General features: G+C 39.3%; 1 protein-coding gene across 1 annotated transcript in view; it reads left to right on the top strand.

Moving 5' to 3' along the window:
- EBF2 (EBF transcription factor 2) overlaps positions 1–23,984 on the top strand; it is a 263,628-nt gene extending 239,644 nt beyond the window's left edge. Inside the window, exons 14-16 of the mRNA XM_032228748.1 lie at positions 1,518–1,703; positions 7,608–7,775; positions 23,890–23,984. Coding sequence (XP_032084639.1) covers positions 1,518–1,703; positions 7,608–7,775; positions 23,890–23,984 — 449 coding nt within the window. The remainder of the gene's footprint in view (positions 1–1,517; positions 1,704–7,607; positions 7,776–23,889) is intronic.
- The last annotated feature ends 323 nt before the right edge of the window (positions 23,985–24,307 follow it).

Raw genomic sequence — 24,307 nt, 5'->3', positions numbered from 1 at the left:
GGACTGGAAAGAGAGCTGGACTAGGTGATAACAAAACTCCCCAACTTTTTTTCAGCTCTGGAATTCTACATTTCACTTCATAAGCTGAATTATTTGTTATTGTTCAGTCAGGAAGTCGCATCTGACTGTTCGTGACCTCTTGGACCACAACAGACCAGGCCCTCCTGTCCTTCATTGTCTGTTGGAGTTCAGCCAAACTCATGTTCATTGTGTCAATCACACTGTCTATCCTCTGCCATCCCCTTCTCTTCTTGCCTTTCATCTTTCCCAACCTCAGGGTCTTTTCCAATGAAGAATCCTCTCTTCTCATTTGGTGACCAAAGCTTGACCTTCAGTCTTTCCAAAGGACAGCCAGGGTTGATTTCCTTAAGCTGAACTAATACTATGCCAAATTTCACCTTTCAGTTTCTTTCCCAGTGGAAAATGAGGTCTTTTTTCTACCCTATCTACATTTTTGAATCCGTATTTGTTTCCCTTTCTTTCTGACGCAGTTGTACGGCATATGTACAGCCAGAAAATGATCCTGATGGGTTGTTTTCTTTTATGTATTTTGCAATCGCTCTAAAGCCTCCCTCACCATTCTCACTTCCAAACCGAAAACCCCAGGAAAGAAGTTCCTTCTTCAGATCTTTCTCTGGGACTGAACTGAAGTGTGAGGAACCAAGGAGGCTGCAGACTGCTGGAAGGAGGATTGTATAATTTAAAAAAATGTAGCATTCACACACACTTCTCGGCCATCTGGTAACTCAATAAGAATGCCGTAGTCCACCCTTGAGGATTAAACTGAAATTCTTTTCTCCTTTAGAAAAGAGTGAAAGTAAAACCTCACATTCTATTGAGATTGACAAACCTAGGAGAATGGGTTTTTTTTTTCATCATTATTTAGGATTCTGATTCCAGGCAAAATGTTATTTCATTGTACACTTGGGCATTTTTTCATGCTATTTTTCCTCTCTACAACTTCTTTTATTTTTTGTATTTTTTAAAATCTAAAACATTAAAGTTCAAACTCCCCCAAAAAGGGGAGCGGGGGAAGGAAAGGAAATATAAAAATGAAACTAGAGAAGATGACACAAAGAGAAAATAATGTGTCTTAAAAAAGGAGAAACAAAACAAGCATGTACATAAATTGTTCCCCTAATAATTGAATAATGATAAATATATTTCAAAAATAATAATCCCCTCCTTGCGAAGCAGGCGTACAATTTATAGATTTCTAGAACACTGTTCACCCAAGGTATTTGGCCTGACATCTATCCACTATATAGAAAAAAAAAGCCACAGTTCACAGATAAAACCAACTGCAAAATTAAACTACTGTTTGGTTCTGTTCAGATTTGCTTTATTCTAATGCTTAATTTTTAATGTTTAATTTGTGTGCTGATCCATGACCATGATAAAGATTGAATGAAAGAATGAATCTATTCATGATCCAGGTAACTGAAGAGCACCTGTCTAAGAGGGACCATCCTGTTATCCTGACTGATGGACACTCGGTGAATGTTTATTTCTTGCAGGCTACATCCGCAACACAAGCAGCATATCCCCACGAGGTTATTCCTCCAGCACGACCCCTCAGCAGTCTAATTACAGCACCCCCAGTAACAGCATGAACGGCTACAGCAACGTCCCCATGTCCAACCTGGCTGTTCCCAGTTCACCTGGATTTATTAATGGTTCTCCCACAGGATCGCCCTATGGCTGTGAGTAGTTTCCTTCTCTTCTATTCCTCTAGCTCCACCTGACCTTGGGGTTGGCTTACGTTAAGAGGCAATCTGCCAGAAAATGTTTATTTCCTTTTTTGGGTCGTCTGTCAGAAGGTGCCTCAACTTTTTTAATCAGACAATTAAGCCCAAAAATTTCTGCAGAGCAAGCTTTGCAAGAACACAGGACTGCTTTTGTCAACTGTTTGTGGTTCTCTGTCACAAATGTATTAGGTGGCTCTGTATCACTTGAACTTTAGCTCTTGGCATCCTTCAACGCCAGCAGCTGGGAATCTAATATCCCATCAAAATCCATAACTTCTGTCTGCCCTGCTCTCTTTGCTTTGTTCTGATCTCCAGTGCCAGGAGTGTGCCATAAGCAGACCCAAGCTCCAAGTTGGCCACAAGTTGATTTTATTATTATTATTAACCTTTAATTGCAACAAACGTGGCGGTATGCAGTGGCTAACACGCTGAGCGTGTCGATCGGAAAGGCTGGCAGTTCGGTAGTTCGAATCCCTAGCACCGTGTAATGGAGTAAGCTCCCGTTACTTGTCCCAGCTTTTGCCAACTTAGCAGTTCGAAAGCACGTACAAATGCAAATAGAAAAATAGGACCACTTTGGTGGGAAGGTAACAGTGTTCTGTGCACCTTTGGCATTTAGTCATGCTGGCCACATGACCACCGATATGTCTTCAGACAGCGCTGGCTCTTCGGCTTTGAAACAGAGATGAGCACCGCCCCTAGAGTCGGGAATGACTAGCATATTTGTGCAAGAGGAACCTTTACCTTATGACAACCTTTTTTGAAGTTGTGTATGGGGAGGGAGGGAAAGATCAGAGAGCATGAGAAGAATGTTCCCAGATGAGAAAGAAAAGGAGTACCAAAAGGAGAGGAAATATGTAGTCGCTGCTTAATTAAGCCTTACCTCCATTATCAGAAATATCCACCAGCAGTTGTTTTTAAATTATTGTCTCCTTTAATACAAAAGGAATCAGTGTGCAGTTAATGTATTAGATAGATATGGTTGGATGTTGTTCTTTTCATGTCCACAATGCCTTGGGCTTAGTAGTGGTGGCCCCCTTACAGGCAAGCTGTTCTCAGCTTTCTTCTCAGAAAGCCACAGTTCCAAGAGAGATCATCAAGAAAGAAGAAGACCTTCCAAAGTCCTTTATCCAAAGGCCCTGGTGTGTGTGTGGGGGGGGAGGGTATTTTCAATCCTTCATTTATCTTCTTAGTATATGATCAGTACATGAAAGACAAGTCCCTTAAAAACATCTTTCCCATGCTGATATGTATGTTTTAAGGATAGTCCGAAATAACTTTCATTGTTCTATAAAAAGCAGTTCTTCCATCTTTTAAATTTTTACTGAGGGCTCAGCTACAAATGAATTCCAGGTCCTTTTTTGCTTCCTTGGAGATAGTAGAGTAGAATGGGGTAAGAATTGAGGTTTCTTCTGAATATTGCCGAGAAGTCATGGATTAGTATCATTGAAGCCAGAAGAATGTTTAAAACTTTGCTTTTCCAGCAAAGAATGCCATGGTCATCACCAGGTCTTATTAAAATAGCAACTGGATCATCGATAGAGAGACTGCACTATTAACTACATTTAGAAAAAAACCCATATTATTTGGTTGGTGGGGGGAAGAGAGAGAGATCAAGAGATGGTGAAATCTAGTCCTACCTTAACCATGAAGCCAACTTTGGGCTGGTCACTCTCTCTCAGCCCTAGGAAGAAGGTCCTGGTGAGACACTTCCAAAAATGTTGCCAAGAATGTCAAATGGTCTTCTCTAGGTACTCACCAGGAATCAGGATTAACTCAAAGTCTAAATAAAGCCACGGTGGTGCAGTGGTTAGAGTGCAGTACTGCAGGGTACTTCTACTGATTTCTGGTTGCCTGCAAGTTGGCAGTTCAAATCTCACCAGGCTCAAGGTTGACTCAGCCTTCCATCCTTCCAAGGTGGGTAAAATGAGGACCCAGATTGTTGGGGGCAAGAGGCTGACTCTGTAAAGCACTTAGAGTGGGCTGTACAAGCACCATAAGGCGGAATACGTATAAGTCTAAGCGCTATTGCTATAAACAAGCAAATAACTGCAGTTTTATAAAACTAAGATTAAATTCCAACGAATTTGCTAGGACTGATTTTAGTGTCGAGGGGAAAATTAAAACAACATTCTCAAGCAACCTAAAAATAAATTGGATGAGATTAGGCTTATTCTCAGGAAAAGAGAGGTGTGTGTGTGTGTGTGTGTGTGTGTGATGTGTGTGTGTGTGTGTGTGAGAGAGAGAGAGAGAGAGAGAGAGAGAGAGGGAGGGAGAGAGAGATATGACATAGTGCAATATTTTGGAGTAAGGTTTTGAGAACAGATTTATTCATTATATTTATTATAAAGTCTCCCAAACCATTAGGCGCTACTTCCATTTCTATATCCAATTACATAAGACATGTATTACCCAGCAGCAGTATTGAATTGTTTTCCACACTTGTAGGATGAGAACATTTTGAATTTGGTTCCTTCCCCCCCCCCCATTTTTTTTTTAATAAATGGCCTGTTTGGAAAAAGGAAAAAAAAAACTCACCAAGAAAGAAATCTGAAATGCTGATTGCTTTTGCACAGTGAGTTTAAAGTTGGCCAAACAGATGTTTGCTAGGGTTTTTTTTTTAAAGAAAAGAGAAAACTTACAAATTCTGCTTCCTGGCTGAATTGTGTGTGCCAAGTTTCAGTTCCAGAGGGGGGAAAAAAACAGCTGAATTTTATATTCCTGACTATCAGAGTTTAGAATGAGAGGCTGACAGATTCTTGAGAAAAAATATAATTAGAGTATCATTCAAAGCTAGAGAAGATATTCAGCAATGTGAAATACAGTGGTGATTTTGGCGGTGTGCCACAGATTAATGGAAGCATCTTAACCTGAAATGAAATTTGTTTGCTCATTTTAAATTTGGTCCAGATTTATCGGACCACATTTCTCACTGTTCCCTATGGAGATGATAGCAAACGTAATCAGCTCATGTAGAATGCATGAGGCTGCTTGAAAATATTTGTTTAGAAATACTATTTTGTATTGCAAAACATTGTGGACCTCCTCATTTCCCCATGTTTCCTCCCTTCACAGAAATTTACCCTGGCTCAGCTAACCTTGGTTAGCCCTTTGCCCTCACCTATCCTGCCTTGACACGATCCTGTTTATGGTACATGACTAATAGGAACAAGGATTCTTTCCCTTCCCTGTTCATGAGCTTCTCTATTCAGATAGTTTACATTTCAAATCCTGGTTCCTGATTATGGGATTCTCTTCTAGTTTCTTGTCTGGTTCCACCCACTTTTGTATGTTTTAAAAGAGATTTGAAAACTACTTATTTAATAATCTAGACCAGGGGTGTCAAACTCAGTTTCATTGAGGGCTACATCGGGGTTGTGTTAGACCCGTGGGGGAAGGGGGGAATGGCCACCTTGATGTCACTTGTGTCAGGAGCGCCTGGGGTGGCCCGGCTACTCTGCCTGTGAAAACAGGCTCCTGAGCTCTGATTTTGGCTGCAATGTCTTCCTGCAACCTTCTGCCAGCAAAAATGGAGCTCGAGCTGCAGAGCCAGGTTGCTACCGGGCTCACACCAGTTTGGGTGAACTAGTAGTGAAAATTGCAACTGGGTCATTGAATCGGTAAGGACGGCAGGCTCGCCATGCCCACAAACTGATTCCCCAGTTGCCACGGCATGTTTTTTTGGCATTTTTAATCTTCTGCAGACCTATTTACAGGCAACTGCAAAAGTGCAAGCACACCAATCTGGCAGTAATGCCGGCAGCAATCCACCTCTGCCAGGCGGCCCTCCCAAGCTCCATTTTTGCTGGCAGAGGCACATCAGGCTGGTCCTTTGCTGTCTCCAGGGTGGTGCCACAGGCCAGATGTAAGCACCCCATGGGCTGTATCCAGCCTCCGAGCCTTGAGTTTGACACCCCTGATCCAGACTGATTGTGAAGCCATTGTGACTAGATGCTGGGAATGAGTGTTAGTAAAATGAGATGGTAGGGTTATCCTGTTGTGATTAATAAAATCAGAATGCAGGTGTCAGGTTATTTATTTATTTGTATTCCACCTTTATTATTTTTACAAATAACTCAAGGTGGTGAACATACCCAACACATCTTCCTCCTCTTAATTTCCCCAACCCAACAATCCTGTGAGGTGAGTTGGGCTGAGAGAAAAGGACTGGACCAAGGTCACCCAATGGGCTCTCATGGCTAAGGTGGGACTAGAATGTCATAGTCTCCTGCTTTCCAACCTGGTGCCTCAACCAGAATGTTTTACTTGTCTAAATATTATTTTTCTATGATGATTGTAAATATATAAAACTAAATTTAATGGTTAAGATACAGGACTAGAAGTCGTAGCCTCCTTAGGCACAGAATCCAGCTGACTGACTTTGGGGCTAGTCCTGATCTCTCAGTCCTAAGAAAAAAAATGAAAATATTTCTGAATCACTTCTGAAAATGTTGGCAGGAAAACTACAAAGACTTGTCCATAGAATTGCCTGAAGTCAAGACTGATATAGAACATAGATAAATACTTAATGATATATATTCTACAGTATTCTTGTAATTTTTCTATCATTTTAACTTAAATGTTCATTTTAACGGTGGCTGGGCCACAGCTGTAAATAAAACATTTGTTATTCACCATGTTTATAAAGGTATTAAACAAGATGAAGTTACCTTTGAGTTGATTTTGCTTGTAGGGGATGTCATGGAAATGTCTGTGTAATGTTCTCAGCAGTATCTCCAAAGTATTTTGCCATTATGTTGTTCTAAGGGTTCCCCCCCGCCCTAGCATCACAGTCTAACTTTTTAAGTTTCTTAAAATGGGTGGACTTCAATTTTCAGAATTCTCAGGCTGACTGGAGACTTCTGGTAGTCCAATCATTTTAAAGTTGGACTTTATGGAACTGGTTTGACTAACCATCCTAATATTTCCTGGGGTTTTCCCCTCTAAATAATGGCCAGGTATGATCCCACTTAGCTTTCAGCCCAGACAAGCTCAGTCACCTCCTGAAGTTTGAAAAATAATTAGATTTGGCTAATACATCCCAATAATCACAATGACTGATTCACACATCACACTAAGTTTCAAAGAAGCAAGCCACATTTTGTAGTAGCATATTAGGTGAACCCAATCAATTAGTAATATAACTGAGCACCAAATTCTGTAGGATTTGGGTATATATTCAGCTTCCTCTATGTATTTTAATATTCAAAATCAGTTTGCATTTCAAAACTCTCCAATCTTTTAAAGATAAGGAATTTAAGAAGAAATACATGATCAAGAACATGGCAAACTTGAGACTGAAACTCTAAGAGGCATATCATATACATGTGCCCACAATGCATGAAAAATACCAGTTATACAAACATAGTTAAATATAGCTAAAATTACATGCATGTGCATGGATATACTCTTTTTATTATTTACTGCCTCCTCCTAGCTACAGTTCCACTGTTCTTTGCCTCACTATTATCTTGTCCTTACAAGATACTTTTTACTACTCACTATTGTTTCTTTTGCTGGGCTGGGAGATACAATTTTAAGCAGTCAGCTGACATTTTAAAAATGTTCTAGAAATATCATATGGGGCTCAGTAGCATCTTTGGAATTAAAGATCTGTTGTAGGACAACTATTTGCTTTGAATGAATGAATAAATGAATCAATGAATGAATGAATGAATCAATCAACCAACCAATCAATGAAATTGAATGTTTACGACCCAGAGACTTATTGAATCTATTGAATTTATGGAAGTCTCAGTAGATGCTTCTTAAGGGTGATCCGATTGTGCAAATTTGTGATTGTTTGCCTTTCCAAGCCCCTCCTTGTTCTAACCCAAGTTGATATCTCCTCCCTCTCAGTGATGTCTTCAAGTCCCACAGTTGGTTCTTCAAGCAGTTCCTCCATCCTTCCATTCTCCTCCTCTGTCTTTCCTGCTGTCAAACAAAAGAGTGCCTTTGCTCCTGTCATCCGACCCCAGGGGTCCCCTTCCCCAGCGTGCTCCACTGGCAATGGAAATGGGTTTAGAGGTAAGCAAACATCTATTTTATTCACCCTGCCATTCTCCCGGAACTTCATCCCTATATATATCATAGATTTTACTTCAAAGGTACTATAAGGGGGGGAGCATGCCTCAACATGGGGAACGTGATGGCTCAGTGGCTAAGATGCTGAGCTTGTCAATCAGAAGGTCTGCAGTTCGGCGGTTCGAATCCCTAGCACCGCATAACGGAGTGAGCTCCCGTTACTTGTCCCAGCTTCTGCCAACCTAGCAATTTGAAAGCATGTAAAAATGCAAGTAGAAAAATAGGGACCACCTTTGGTGGGAAGGTAACAGTGCTCCGTGCACCTTCAGCATTTAGTCATGCCAGCCACATGACCACGGAGATGTCTTCGGACAGTGCTGGCTCTTCAGCTTTGAAATAGAGATGAGCACCACCCCCTAGAATTGGGAATGATTGGCACATATGTGCGAGGGGAACCTTTACCTTTATGCCTCAACATGGACTTCACACATTGTTCCTATGTGCAAAGCAATCTCCTAAAAATGATAGCGAACTGAGGTGCACAAAATTGTACCCTTATAATCCTCACCTATCCCATTATCCTTCTTAGGTTTCCCCATAGTCTTTGATTACACAGAAACCCAGATCCTAATTAACAAAATAATAATAATAATAGAGTAAAAGCAGGAAAGGAAGATAAAATTAAAGCTCACAAAGAAAAATAAAGAGAAATAGAACAAAACTTCAGATCTCAAATCTGCAATATTTGCAGCAAATATAAATACAATTATAAAGTTATCTCTCACTATGATTACCAAAAGCAAAAAAAGCAGAATCAGAAATTGTAAATGCATTTTGTTCCATTTTATGCAGACAAGAATTTTTAGTTATCTAAAATTTTACATTTTAGATAAATGTAAATACTGTTTTTCCCCCTAATCAAATAAGTTAACTTAGCCATCTCCACAAGTTCCTCATCTTTGCCAACTATTTTGCCATTTTGAGTGGTATAGAAAATTTAAGGTAACTTTTCATGAGATGTCAGCTTCAAGAGGTGCAGTAATTCCAAGAGCTTTTATGAATTCTAGTCATCTCATATCTTGCAAAATCTCAGATCAAAACTGTCCAAAATCTGTGAGTGCAACAATCATTTAATTTCTTTTCATTATTGTTTCCTTACGATATATGCTTTTTAATCCCCTCCCAAAGGCTCTAAGTCACTTGCAATTCATAAAGTATAAAATAAAAATAAAAATAATCACCAACTGCAATAAAGAATTCCACCAGGCATCAACCAGTCTTTCTGAACAGTCTAGCCTTTGTGATTTTCTTAAGTATCGGGCTGTTCCAAAATAATTATTTAATACGAATGAATGAATAAATGATCAAACTAATTTGAATTTCCAGAACATTGCATCAGACAATGTAATTGCACCTGCAGCTGAGAAAATATCAATTTCTTTTTTTTTATTTTTAAAAAAAGCTATGACATATATTGTTTCAAAAGATCATTACATAAAATGGATAGGAATCAAAAATGCTGTCATAGATATATCTAAAACTGATGTATATATAACTTATATGAGTAAATGCAGAAACACAACACTTGCATCTGCATTTAAATCATCAGTCAAATCTTTCCTCTTTTCTTCCATTTATCTCATTCATTCATTCATTCATAAAAATGATCACATTATTTAATTTTACTATCTGTTCTCATTCAGTTTGATTAAAGGGGATTCGGTTTAGAAACATAAAACCAAAGCTGGTCTACTGGTTGATTAGTAAAGGCACTAGGCTAGAAACTAATTCTAGTCCCACCTTAGGCATGAAAACTGGCTGGGTGATTTTGGGCCAATCATCAGGAAACTTGGAATTCTAGATCCCCTTTAGGCATGAAATCTGGCTGGGTGACTTTAGGCAAGTTACAATATCTCAGCCCAATTTACCTCCCAGGGATTTTGTAAGGAAAATAGGAGAAGGAAGGAGTAATAAGTATGCTTGCATCTTAAATTACTTAAAAAGTAATAAAAAAGGATACAAATATTTTTAAAAGTTACACTGGCAATCATGAATAGAGGCTGAATAAAATAATTTTGGGTGGGAAGAGAATATATGTGAGTGTACTTTCACTACAGTGTCTTCTCTCTTCAGCCATTTGTAGTCTTTTTGACTTCAATTTTCAAAGAAAAGCATCCTGTAAAAATTGTTTCTCAAACTGGCAAGTGAGGGCAGCAAATGATGAGACTATGCGAAATAGAATCTTCTAGTACCTGCAACAATAAGGGGAATTTAAAAAGACCATCCAAATGAATTTGAAAGACATTCTCAAGCCACCCTAAAAATAAGGTAGAGCAACTCTTTAGTGCAAGAATCTCCAATTTTGGAAATCAAAAGACAGATCTTAATTATGCTGTGCCTTTCTTACCCTTCCTCTTCTTCATTCCAGCCCCCCCCCCCCCCATTCCAACAGTCAAAAAGGTGGAATGGAGAGTGGTCTGTTGTGTGACATGCTATAAATTATATTCTCCAGAACTGCCTTATTGATTCCCTCCCACCCGCCTCCCCTTTTTCCATCAACAGAACGTAAAGCAATCCGTTGACAGAAGTCTATAGGCATTTCCAAAGATCAGACTTTGGCCAACTGGGTAATATATGCCTTGGAGCTTTGCTCCAAATCTCAGAGGTGACATGATCTGCCTCGGTGCTCACCGTACAGATTGAGGCTGGCAAAGCAAAAAACCCAGCAGTTCTTGAGCTAGAGATGCAGTTCTGTCAACCTGCCACAGTTTTTTGCCTTCAGGGCTACCTAGTTCTCCACCAAATATGATTAGTTCAGAAGTACCAAAGAAAGAAGCTTCCAGTTTAAACCCTTGAGGATATATAACAGTTCTTGGCATCTTTCTCTGGCTGTAGGCTTTTAACTGTTGTGAATGCAGCTTCCTTCTTGCCTGCCATAAAGGCCCTAATGTAGCTTAGCTTTCAATGATTCTTCTGCCAGGTCAAGTTGAGAAACTGAGCTAAGGATGAAGTGTCAGCCTGTCAATGATTTATTGCTGGGTGTAAGGGCAAAGCTTCCATTCTGAAGGAAGCATCAGAGGGTGGTGGATGAATGTTGCCCTCTTCCATTGCTTGCTTCAAGGCAGGTGGCATCTGCACATGTTCAGAAAACCATGGCAAGGCCAGAGATGCCAACGCAGGGCGAGGCAGCGACTCCAATCTGAAAAGTTTAAAAAAAGTGAAAATGCCACTTTGCTTCACAGATCTGCTCCAAGGCAGGGATTTTCAGTTGAATCAAGCCACCCCAAAGAAGTTCAGCGTGGGTCCTGAAGATGTAACTTTCTCCAGGCTAAGTGATACATCAAATTAAATCAAATATTTATCATCGTCATAGAGCAGCATAAAGAGGGCAGGGTAGACACAATTAAAAAATATAACATCAAGGTCTTGGCAACAATAACTTTAAAAGCTAAAATATTTAAAAATGAAAGTATATATAAGAAGAAGAGTCTAAGAAGAATACAAAAGCAGGGGAAAGAAATTTTAGATAGAGGTAGGGGAGAATAAAGATTAGTATGTGGCAGACTATATGAAATTATAGAGCATTTTAGTATGATAAAGGAAATGTTCATTTAATCTAGTTTATGGTATATTGTGTAGCTTTCTCTAGCCTAAATAGCATGTTTATACTGAAGACTGGGAGCAAACATAGGAGTCCAATTCCTGGGGTTATCTCACCTAGTACTACTGACACTGATGAGTGCCATCTTTCCAGAATTTCAAAGGAACTCTTCCCACTTTCCTGCAGATAGAATTCAATCTGGAACCTTAGGCAAACAAAACAGGTTGCATATATCCATTGGGATGTAATGGACTCTTTTGGTCAGGAAGATCATAAATAACTATCAAGTTTACCTGGCTTTGCAGTGATCCAGATGTTCATGTGTTGGTCCTTCTCCCCCCCTCCAGGTTGAGATCAGACTTTGAAAGATCAAAGCAGCCTAAGACCTAGAGAGATAATTGTGCCCAAACTTCCATCTGCCATCTTAGAACAAAAGGTAGAAATATACATTAGGTCTCTGCTTCTCAAAGATCGAAGTGTCCATTCAGAGCAGGGGTGGGCAGCTATGGCAACTTTATGACCTATGGACTTCAACTCCCAGAATTCCTAAGCTGGCATGGTTATCATAGTTGCCCACCCCTGATTTAGAGCAGAAATCCCAGTCTTCTTCAGAATCATGGGGAAAGACAGACAATTTTATTGTTTAGCGCCAAACACGGGGCTCTTCACAGATGCTACAAGTGAATTGAGCATACCCCAGGACAAACTTAGTTAATAAAATTATGGATTTTTGCATTCTAAAAGCAATCTAGGTTAACGATTCCATTGTGTAGCCAGGCTAAAAACTGATAGTAGCAGCACGTCATTTAATATACTGTCTGGAGACAGGAGAGGAGACAAAAGCATGGAGGCTCATCCGTATTCAAGATCTCCTTGCCAGCTTCCTAGAGACATCACCTAACTAGCAATTGTATCAAGAGGATGTTGGACTAGGGGAACCAGTGTGGATTTTCACCTGTTCTGCATAGCATTTGCATGATTTCATGACCAATCCTTGACAAAGAACATGCTGCTTGATGGTCCTCATTAATGTTACCCAAGGGAGGAAACCTATTTCAAACTGGGCTCCCTGAGTGGTGTTGGGAGAGACGTGTGGATGCCCTTAGATGACCTGTCTACTGCCAGGCGTTCCCTGCTTCCCACTCCCTGCATGCCATCTGCTCTACTTTTTTTGCTCTGCAGCCAGGCGAGGTAGGTAGGAACGGCAGGGCCTCGTCTGTGTCAGCAACCTGAAATTGATTGCAGGTGTCCTGATGGGAGAAGCCTGGCACTGATTTTGCGTTGGACGTTGAGCCTGCTTAAAAATAGCGTGGAGAAGATGTAATGTGACATGGCACAAAGCAGAGTGATGAGTACTCCGGTGTCTAATCACTTCAGCACAGATGGAAAGCAGCAAATTGGAAACTGCTGGAGTTGTGCAAACAGTTAAGGCACCTTTGCCTGTGGCTACTTTGTTCCTCTAAACAGGAAAGCCATCCCTACTGTTTCTGAGGACTCATCTGAGGCCTGAAATGCTGTTGTTGCTTCCCTTGCTATAAGAAAATCTTTCATTGGTCAAGAGAGGAGGCAGCCATGATGTGCCCTACCAAACTTTGTGGTGATTCGCTTCACTTTTTAGTTGAAATTTCAGAAACAAACCAGCTTTCCAAGTTGGATTGGTCCTCTGAATCTGTCTTTTTGAAAGCGATGCTCCAAACCTGATTTACAGTTTGGTTCAAACTGCGTTCTCCAAATTTTAATAGGATTTTTCTAAATCGAAAGCAGCTTTATAGTTTTGCATGAAAGAGGGCGTGGGACAATGAACAGGAGTACAGGCGATGTTTTATTCAAGGCTTTGTGGGCAGGACCAAGGCAGGAACACAATTCTGAAGTTGTAAAATAGATTGGATCACTTTAGATTTGCAAGAGAGAAGGGAGATCCATTGCTGGGTTTCTGAAGCATACTTGACCAGGTCTTAATGCTCTGGTCCCTGCCTTTGCCGGACACATTAATTGCAGTCATTATTAATGTTCATTAAAGTTTTGCCTTGGGTAAATTCTGCTGTTTGGTTAGTTTATATTTCAGTGTATGTGCATATCAAGAATATGTATTAATTTAGATGTATTAAGGTGTAACCAATGTATGTATCAAGTATGAATGTAAGTTCTATTTTTAAGCACCTTGTTAACTATTAACTTAATAATGATAATGGTAACTATTTCAATAGAAATTGAGATGCTAATCTAAAATCTGAATTTTTTTAAATCATTTGTTTTGTAGGGCTTACATTGCACATGGTTGATCCATAGAAGCATAGAATTAATCCAATTTGGGCATAACTGGGGGAAGTCCAGTTTAGTACAAGGGTCCATCAAATCTAATAACCTCTTGATGATCTAGACCAGAGGTCCCCAAACGTGACAACTTTAAGACTTGTGGACTTCAACTCCCAGAATTCTCCAGCCAGCATAGCTGCCAAGTTGCCAAATTTGAAGACCTCTGATCTAGATCACTGTTTCTCAGCTTTGGTAACTTAAAGATGTGTGTACTTCAACTCCCAGAATCCCCCAGTGAGCTTGCTAGCTTGGGAATTTTATGAGCAGAAGTTCACACATCTTCAAGTTGCCAAGGTTGTGATACACTGATTTAGACATTTAGAAAAAGAGAAAGCCCCAGGTAATGGGTATGTAAAAAAACAATCTTTCTCTCTCTCCCTCTCTTCCTAAATTTTGCATTCAGGGAATTGCCCAGAGGGAGAGAGAGGAATGTCATTTTGTAATAGTTTACTAGTTTTTTTTTAATCGTACTGAGCTCGTTCAGGTCTGTTCCATATCAACCTATCAAAAAGATCCATTTAAAACAGTCCATACCCACCGAAAACTAAATTTGAAAAAAAAAAGTAAGTTTATTGTTTTTTAACATTGATAAAAGATCATGAGCTTTATAAGATGTGGGTGAGATCATGAAAATCTTATGATATGGAGAGAGGAGATCAAGTTATTGCATAAGATTATATGTAGACATTTGGGTTAATTAAGATGAAAGTTTCCATTTCATGCCCAACTCTTGATAATTTCATAAATACAGGTAATCTTTGACTTACAACCATTCATTTAATGAGCATTCAACATTACAATGGCACTGAAAATAGTGACTAATGACCATTTTTCACACTAACAATCATTGTAGCATCCCCATGGTCATGTGAAAAAAATCCTGTTAGTTGGCTTGTATTTATGATGATTGTGCTGTCTGGGGTATGTGAGGTCAATGAGGAACACAGATTCAGCTAGGTTACTAACTTAACTACTATAATGATTTCCTGAACAACTGTGGCAGTAAAAGCCATAAAATGGGACAAAACTAACTTAACAACTCTATTACTTTAGCAGTGGAAATTTGGAGCTCCATCGTGGTCATAAGTCAAACACTACCTGTATGTCCATGTAGTTTTCTTGGTAGTAATACGGAACTATTTGTGATTGTCTTCTTCTGTTTGTTTGTTCTTCAACTTCCCATTCTAGATTACAACTCTGGAATTTCCTGGTGGTAATCCAGCCAAGGACTAACAAATCCAGCCATACTTAACTAAGGTCAGCTAGGTGCTGCCACCTAGCAGGGCTATCAAAGATTGCTTGTCGCAGAATTTTGTACTGTATTATTGGTAATGATGATGAAACATGTTAAAGTTCAAAAGTGAGACAGAATAGAAGAGAAATTCAAAGCAGAGATCTTTTGATAGAAGCAAATTGGCAGATAAGTTCAGACTTTAGTAAAAAGCAGATGGCAGAACAATTTATTCTGTCTATATACATATGAGTTCTAGAGATGCAGCGGTTAAGTGCAGTATTGCAGGCACCCACTGCCCACAGCCTGTAGTTTGATCCTGATGGGCTCAAGGTTGACTCAGCCTTCCATCCTTCGGTAAAATGAGGACCCAGATTGTTGGGGACAATATGCAAATGCTTACATTGTAAACCACCCAGAGAGTGATGTAATGTGCTATGGGGTAGGACATAAATCTAAAATGCTATTGCTGTTGCTCTGTTTTCAAATGCACCTTTCTAAGTGGTATAGAAAACCAAAATGACCATTAAAACCCACAAATTTAAATAATACACAAAATTGTATTTATTAGGGTAACACATTCAAAATATTTCATAGTGGAGAAAATTGTTTGAAAAAGTGATATATGTTAGCTTTTTGTCCCAAATAACAAAAATGAGATTTGCATGCCCACATTCTCAGTTTGTGGTTTAAAGTGCTGCAATCTGTTTCTTGATAAAATCCATTCATTTTGTGACAGGAGAATGCAAGTCCTTTTAGCTTGTACTATTATAATTACTTGCTAGCTTGGTTCCAAGGTGCTTCATAGGAGGGGAGATTAATTTACTTCCCTGCTACCTCCGTAGCTTGAATTGGCAGCTGAAAAAGCAAAGAAACCCTTGCCTTTATCTGCAGGCATGTAGCTGGCAAAGGGATCACATCTGGCTATGCATCTCCCAATAAAATTACTTGGAGCCTGAGTGCTCCTACCTTGTGGGATGCAGCAGGAGGTAAAAGCTGATGAAAGGCCTGGAGGCACAATCTGGAGAAGCTCCTTGTCAGTTTCACCTCTGCCAGGAGTCCCAGGGAGTTGAAACTGACAAGAGGCGTTTTTCTGGCTGGATCTTGATACATGATGAGGCTTGGGCTGGAGAAATCCCAGGTCAGGTTGCTGTATTCTTTTCTTTTCTTTTCTTTTCTTTCTTTCTTTCTTTCTTTCTTTTTCTCTTTCGCTCTTTCTCTCTCTCCCTCTCTCCCTCCCTCTCTCCTTTCCTTCCTTCCTTCCTGTCTTTCTCTTCTTTCCCTTTCCCTTTCCCTTTCTCGTTCTCTTTCTCTTGGTGTGTGGGAATTTAAAAAGCACAATGAGGTTCAAAGCAATGCTAGTAGATAAATAGATGAAATAATGGGACAAGCACACCATTTATTCTCCTGTATACTGAGCCCAATAGCAAAACAATCGGTGATCTCAATTGGAGAGAGAGAAGGAGTGGGAGAGAGAGATTTCTGGATTTCTTCTAATTTCTTTTCTTTTAATTAGAAGTGGAGCCTTTGAATTAAAAAAAGGTTTAAAAAGCCCTTTTGCAAAGACAATCCTGTATCCACGGCCAGGTAAATCTACTCCCAATCTGTTTTCTACTTGCCTTCATAGGCATGCATTGACTCTTGAAGTTTTGTTAAGACTGACACTGCATCTCTCCCCCTAGGTTACAATGTAAGCATCGCCTTTTATGTAACAAGCACATACAAAAGGGGTTGCCTTTGCATTCTGATCTTGTGCCAGACCGATTGCTCCCTTGCCCCCATCAGTTTTGGGAATTGTTAGTTTTCTATGACTCCCAAACCAATATTACCACACACATCGCCATTGCAGGAAAGCTAAGCCCTTGCACCAGTCAGAGTTCCTCCTTAGGTGCCCCATAACCATAAAGTGACACAACCATGTGTGTCCAGCAAACTGAAGTATGCATAGCCTGATGTTGTGAAATGGACCCAAAATGAGGCCATCACACCTCAGTTTCTCTTCATGGGAAGCAGGGCATTTAGATACGAGGTGTGACAAAGATTGAGGGGGGAAGCAGCACTCTGGAATTCCACAACACTTCCCAAAGTACATTTTATAACAATTTCAATATAAGGCTTTTACCGAGAGGAGGAAAAAAACATTCAAGGCGTGATGGTGTTAGTAATGAAAGAAATTTCAGAGCTGATGGAACTTGAGCAATGCATGTCCAAAGCGATCATGTATCTTGTTACCAAACCAAAGCTGTTTTTCTTTCCCTTTTCCAACAAGTTACTGGAGTATCCCTCAGAGGCCCTGTCAGAAGCAGCTAATGAAAAGAGGAAGTGTTACACGCCATTGCATTTTCTTCTTTTAAATAAGGATGCCTGAGTTTTTGAAAGAGCTTACACTCAACTCTCTCCTGTTTTCATTACTGAGTTCAGCTCTTGCAAAATTTGATTGCCTCTGGAGCAGTAAGTTTGCCCCAGCGAATGTCCCACAATATATTGAAAGAAATCAGCCAGTTCCCAGTGAACAGTGGATGGTCCCAAATTCAGAGAGATACCAAGGAATTCTACAAATAAAAACTTCCTCAAATCAAACTGGACTCCTGATGATTGCATAATGATTCCTGTATATAATATTCTTCGAAACAATATGCAAGGAGCTTGTCGCTTGCTTCCTATCGCTCTGCCTTCCCTCCAAACGTCCAAGCTTAGTCCATAACTTTGCGATTTCCTTGTATTTTTCCATCCAAGCAATAAATGTTCCCACCATTTTTACAGCAATGAAACTTGTCCGTTACCAAATCTGTACATTAAAAACTGACATGGCCCTATTGTCTCGTGAGGGACAAACTGAAGCCCACTGTTCCACAATGGTTTCGCTGGGATGAAATTTTATATAACACTGTTCAGCATTTACCTGAACGTGTCAGAAAGATGGGTTAAATGAGATGAAATAAGAGGGCATCTACTGAATGAAAAAATTAACATTCCCATAGGAAGGGCCACATTCAATGGATGCAATCTGTACTGCAGAAAGAAATATGGAGGATGTGCAAAAAGATTGTAAAGGTGGAAGCAACTTCATTAGCAAGCTGCAAGACATTTATTTAATATCTGATTCTGGTTAAAGGTTGCAATTACTTGTAGGTAGTCTGTGGACCTGGAGGCCCAGAGCAACTTCCTGCCTTCAGGCAACCAACAAGGATCCATAGGTGCTAATGCATGCAGCAGTTGCTTCTTTTCTGCTACACATCGTCTCTATTCTTCAAGAGATCTAAATCCATCATTTTAAGCTTCTGGAGCTTAAATTCAATTGTGGGAACTCAACTCTGATCTGATAGGAATCTGCTGAGGAATCTTGCCATCAGATCAAATGATGTTGGGCAAGACAAGCAGCCAACTTTGAACATAGTGGCAGCTTTCCCCCCCCCACCCTCAGAAAAGCATTTTTTTAACATTCTCACCTTTCCTTCCATTCCTTCATTTAGCTGCATCTTAAGGACCATTTTGATCAAAATATCTGCTTTTTTTTCTTTTAGAAAAGGAAAGGAGCAAGAGTTCCTTTCAGGGAGATGTGTTTATTAGCATTATTAGTGCCTAAGATGTGCACATCACCTTAGCTTCTGGCTGATTTTTGACAAGTTTAATCAAGCATTTCATCTGATAATAGCTGCCTTTGGAGGTTAATACAATGCAGCTCACCTCCAATTCTTTCTTCCATTTCTCTCCAATAAAGTAAAATAAAGGCAAGAGAGAGAGAGAAGGATCCCTGTGGGATAATCACGGCAGTTCCTATATTCCCCACTCATCACCGAATGCCTTGTCCCGCATTGAACCACCTTTATTGAAAAGTTACATCGATTCAATATATAGTAATACAGGCAAAAATAATTACAGCTTTGCGAGTGGTGTAAGACCTTAATCCGAAGCTCACAAACATTCAATAAAAAGTAGTGCAGACTGGGAAATAGGCTTTTGACAGCAGAGCCCCCAAGGAGGTGGGAGGTGGGAGGGAACAGCCTCCGAGAACAAAAGCCAAGCTGCAAAAATCCACCACGTCACCTCCTTCTATACCAGGAAAGATTTTGACATTTTAGAAATCAATTAATATTCCTTCAATTATTTTATAATTGAAGAAGACATGTATTAGAAAAGGGATTTATGGCGGCGAAGCAAGCATCGAGCTGGCCCAAAGCAATTGCTATCCCTCCTGATCTTTCATCAGAAATATCCTTTCTGGTTTTAATCACTGATACCTCCTTGATGGACATTTATTTTCTTATCATTTCTCCTTCCATTGGAGGAAAGCAATTTTTCCCTAACCCTTTTCATGGAGGAAGTCTAGAAAACTGCTTGGCAATTTCTGTTACTACCAATTTGATAAGGTTAAAAGACCTCTTTGGACTGAACAAAGTTAAAGCTGAGAAAACAAGACCTATTTCATATGGAGAGCCAGTTTGGTCTAGTGGTTAAGACACTAGACTTGAAAGCTGGAGACTGTAAGTTCAATTCCTGCCTTAGCCATGAAAGCCAACTGGGTGACTTTGGGCCAGCTATTCTCTCTCAGCCCAACCCAGGTCACAGGCTTCTTGTTGAAGGAGTAAGACGTGTTAGCTATGTTGGCTGCCTTGAGTTATTTCTGTAATAATACAGGTGGGATATAAATAAATAAATAAATAAATACCCATCCATCCCCAATAGTTAAAGCCCAATATTGCTTATCCTTTGGAGAGATTCAAATTCAGTCTGGTGAACTTGTGTTACAAATCTGAAATTCAGATTTTCAGTTTCAAGGCTGTTTCCCTACCTGTCACATCCTCCTTTTCAATTTATTTTCTTTTGGCCATTTTTGTTACTGCTTTTTTTTTTTTTGGGGGGGGGGTATTTTGTGGATTTCCATTTCTCCTCCACCCTGCATGCACACACTAATTGTATATGATTGTATTATAAATTTGTGAAGTAAAAAAAAAAGGATGACTATTAATTACTAATCTCCAAAACTAATAAAAAGGACAAAGAGCTGGAGCAGAGAATAAATGCCATTTCTCTGCCAGCATATGAAGTAAAAAAATGTCTGAAGAAGGCTAATGTTTCATTTAGTATTTAGCATCTAAGTTATTCATAACTTAAGACAGAAAATAACCAAAATGGTGGAATAGTTCTTATTTCCCTTGTCAGAATGGGAAATAAACTGCGCAATCTTGTATTTGTTTACTTAATTGGGAGTAAGTCCCTCTAAATTCCACAGGGCTTCCTTTTGAGCAGAAAAATATAGGATTGCATTGTAAACATTAGAGGCTGCTGAAAACCTTGAGACCTAGATGTAGAATTAAAGAAGGGGTGCATTGAAGGTACTGCGGGTGAAAAGTGAAAAGCACATGAGACCATTTTCAGCATTGGAAAGATAGGAAAATGGGTGTCAAAATACATTAGGATTTATAAGGAAGAAGAAGTTGTGTGGATGTGTTTGTATTTCTCTGTATTTATAAAAGAATAACTGTAGAGTAGACAGCTGCAAATCAGATACACTTGCTTCTAGCTTCTTTTAGAGACTTTGCATGTAGATTTATGTTTACATAGATGTGCATTTAAATTTTTCATTATTTTTAAATGTTACCATGAGCCGCCCCAGAGATATTTAAGATGTCTGCCCAAATCAACCTTTGAAATCCATAAATAAAATGAAAAATGTATGTTCTAATCAGTGTGCTCCCAATTTGCATCCTGAACTGAAACATTTTGGGCTAGTGAAAGTTTTTGAACATTTAAAAGCGCAACCTGTTAAAGGAACAGGTACAAATGACTGAGGCGCAATCTAGTTTCATCTGCTTGTGTCCTTGGTCCTTAGTTTTATTCATCCCTGTTACTTCTAATGCTTTTGTGGTTTTTAATGGTTTTAGACTTTTGCTTTTATTGTGTTGTAAACTGCCCAGAGTCGCTTTGAGAATGAGATGGGTGACCTATCAATTTAATAAATAAATAAATCCGCTTCCACAGGAAGGTCAAAAAAACCAAAATGGCAGTTAGAACCACGCCACTGGTGCCCCGCCTCTCTTTATGACGTATGTTATGAGAAGGTGGGACTTCGATGGTGCGATTCTGGCTGCCATCTTTTGTGAAACTCCACCCCTCTGCTCCATTTGCGTTATTTCTGCCAGTTTCTGTTTTGAAAATGTAAATATTGTCTGTCTGTCTGTCTGTTTGTTTTCCAGCCATGACTGGTCTTGTTGTACCTCCAATGTGAAAGAAGAGAAGGCATTGCTGGGATTTCTTCCCTGCCTCCCGCCCCCTCCTTTTTTTTTCTACAGCACAAAACTACTTATTTGTTATGGAACTTTAAAAAAAAACATGAAGCACTAGAAGCTCAGTTGATGGGGGAAGCCATGTGCCAGAAGGAACGGAAATTTTATAGCGTCGTTAAGAGGCTGTTGCAAGTTGAAGACATCAATACTCAAGAACATTTTTTTTAAAAAAAGAAAAGAAAAATAGGAATCGGCCAAGATCCAGATTGGGATTGTATATGGAGCACAAGCTTTTTGTTCCCTTTTTGTTTTCTTTCCCTGTGGACTCAAAACCTTCCTAATGTTTATAGAATATTAAAAGAAGGGACAGGTTGGCCAACCATTCGAGCTTGATATTTTCGATACTCTTTGTTTTACTTTGTAGGAAAAAAAAAAGTTGAAGTTTCTATTTTCTATGGAGCCTTTCAGATACCAATTTAGTTTATGCAGAAAAAAAAAGAAATCTCAAAACAGGGTACCAGCATGAGGGACTTTCCTATAAAAACCGATATGCTGATATGAGTGGTGGAATGTTGGATGTGTGTGTGTGTGTGTATTGACTTATAGTTTAATCTCTTTTCAGATGAAAAAAATGTAAGATGTTTTACAATTATTTAAATAAATAAACTTGTAAGTTATTGTATGTAGAGGTAGATATTGAAGACTTTGGGGGGGGACTTCTTTTTTTTTCTCCTATTGTACAATGAAAATTGGCAAAAAAATGCAGCAACAATTTCTTAACGCTACAACTTCTATTCAGTTCTCTCCTGCTCTTGATGGGAAGCCCTTACAGAAATGTCTCAGAATTCTTCACCAAGAACTCATCCACAAGCCTTTTTATACACACAATGCTATATATATATATATATACATATATAAATATATACATATATCTCTCTATATATTAAAATATAGGACCATCGTTAATGTATGAATATTATACACTTTCTCATGTCTTGATTTGATTAAGGTTTCAGGGGTGTGACTTGTTTACTTTCATACCTCCCCTCGGTAACTACGTGGCATTTGTGATGTCTCACATCAGGTTTTTGCGTCAAATCCGCGTCATTTTTCAGGTTGCAATTTGAGCAAGAGGGAACCATGAGGCCAGGTTTTTTTAAAAAAAAACATCCCCCCCCCCAAGTTGGTTGCTTTTCAGGAAATATTTTGCCTAATTTTTGAATATATAGCAAAAATCACGTTGTGTTGCAAAAAGAACGTTGATACCTACCTATGAGAGATAATACTCTCCAGTGAATGTTGAGATGCTAACTTAACATTACGAATGAAGGCAAATTTATCTGTCCCAAGATAATGATGCAGGATCCAATCCAGGTTAGACACTGAGACCAGAGGTTTAATCTTTTGGACTTGTGCTGGAGCCCATCCTCAGAGAACTTCTCTCTACTGCAAGAGTGTCCAAACTTGGGAACTTTAAGACTTGTGGACTTTAACTCCCAGAATTCCACCATGGCTCCCAGAATCCCCAAAATTACAGCATGGCTGGCTGGGGAATTCAGGGAGTTGAAGTCCAGAAATCGTAAAGTTCCCAAGTTTGGACACTCCTGCTCTAATGGAACAGAAGTTCCATCTTCTCGCTACTTCTAACATTCTGAGAGAGAGAAGTTCCCTGAAGATGGGCTGCAGCACAGGCCCGAAATCTTGGAAGATTAAACCTCTGGTCTCAGTGACCGACCCAGATTGGATCCTGTAATGTAACATTCATGAATGTGTCCTTCATTTGGGACAGTAACACTGATCCGGGCTCATCCATGTTCGTGTCGGACTATCAAACATCATCAGTTTCATTTGTACACATAGAGGTGATAAGTTATGTGCATATTCTGAATACGGTGTAGGAGCAGAAATGCGGGAAAGCTCGCTCTCTGGAAAATCAATGGTTTCATGGGCTTGGTATGAAGTGAAGATTTGGTTCATGAAAGACATCTCCATTTTTGATGGAGGGACAGTTTCTGGACATGCCAATAGTAGCGTATAAGCAAAAGTCCCACCATTAGACTCAATGGGAAAACTTAATCTGCACAAGATTTCCATATGTGCCTGTTTCGGATCTTCAGAACTTGCGTGGATCTAGAAATCGGGGCAGCGTCTCTTGAAATCCTCAAAGCGTATCTTGAATCCACTGATACATGGCTGCCCCCTTTTGATGTGTTGATTATTGATAAGCACTGTTTTATAAATCGTTTTAACTTTCCTAAAGCCTTCTCAATCATCTTTTGTTGCTGTCATTGTAACCATCTCTATCCAAGTTGATAATATGCCTATAAAATTTATAAATCACATTGTTTTTTTTTACAATATACTATTTATATATGTACCTGTATTTTAAGGTGAAATTCAAATTTCTGTGCACCCAGTGAGGGTAACTGTGTTTTTTTTCCCAGGGGAATAAAAACATTAGTGTTTTCCCACAATGATTGTTGTTAAAGTTCATGGTCCCCCTTTTCAAAAAGAAACAAAATCAAATTAATGCCAGAAAGGTGAGTTCGTATGTGGATGTATATTTTAAGATAATATGGTTGCAGGAATATTCTCTCTTTATTCATTATATTAGACAAATTAAACTCACTATCGGGGATCATAAGCTGTGATATTTATCCTGTTATTATGCTCAATGTTTTAAAAATCAAAATAAGAGAGAAAAGATTTTTTTCTACCCTTTTTTCCTTTTTTTTTTCTCAGAAAGAGAAATGGATGCTTCTATTGGCTTCACTTTCACCGTTACTGATTTGAGCCTCTCACATCCTCCACTGCTACAGAGAGTCCTCGACTTATGATCACAATGGAGTCCAAAATTTCTGTTGCTGAGTGAGATATTTATGAAGTGAATTTTGCCCCATTTTACAACTGTTCTTGCCGAAGTTGTTAAGTGAATCACTGCAGTGGTTAAGTCAGTAACAGGGTTGTTAAATGCATCGGCCTTCCCCCTTGACTTTGTTTGTAAAAAGATTGTAAAAGGGAATCCCATGACCCTGGGACACGGCAACCGTCATAAATATGAAGCAGCCGCCCCGCATCCAAATTTTGATCACATGATCATGGGTATGCTATAATGGTTGTAAGTCATAAACCACTTTTTTCAGTATCGTTGTAACTTTGA

Source organism: Thamnophis elegans, chromosome 13 (assembly GCF_009769535.1).
Source record: "Thamnophis elegans isolate rThaEle1 chromosome 13, rThaEle1.pri, whole genome shotgun sequence".
NCBI classification, from domain to species: Eukaryota; Metazoa; Chordata; class Lepidosauria; order Squamata; family Colubridae; genus Thamnophis; species Thamnophis elegans.
This window is presented reverse-complemented; position numbering and strand designations above follow the sequence as displayed.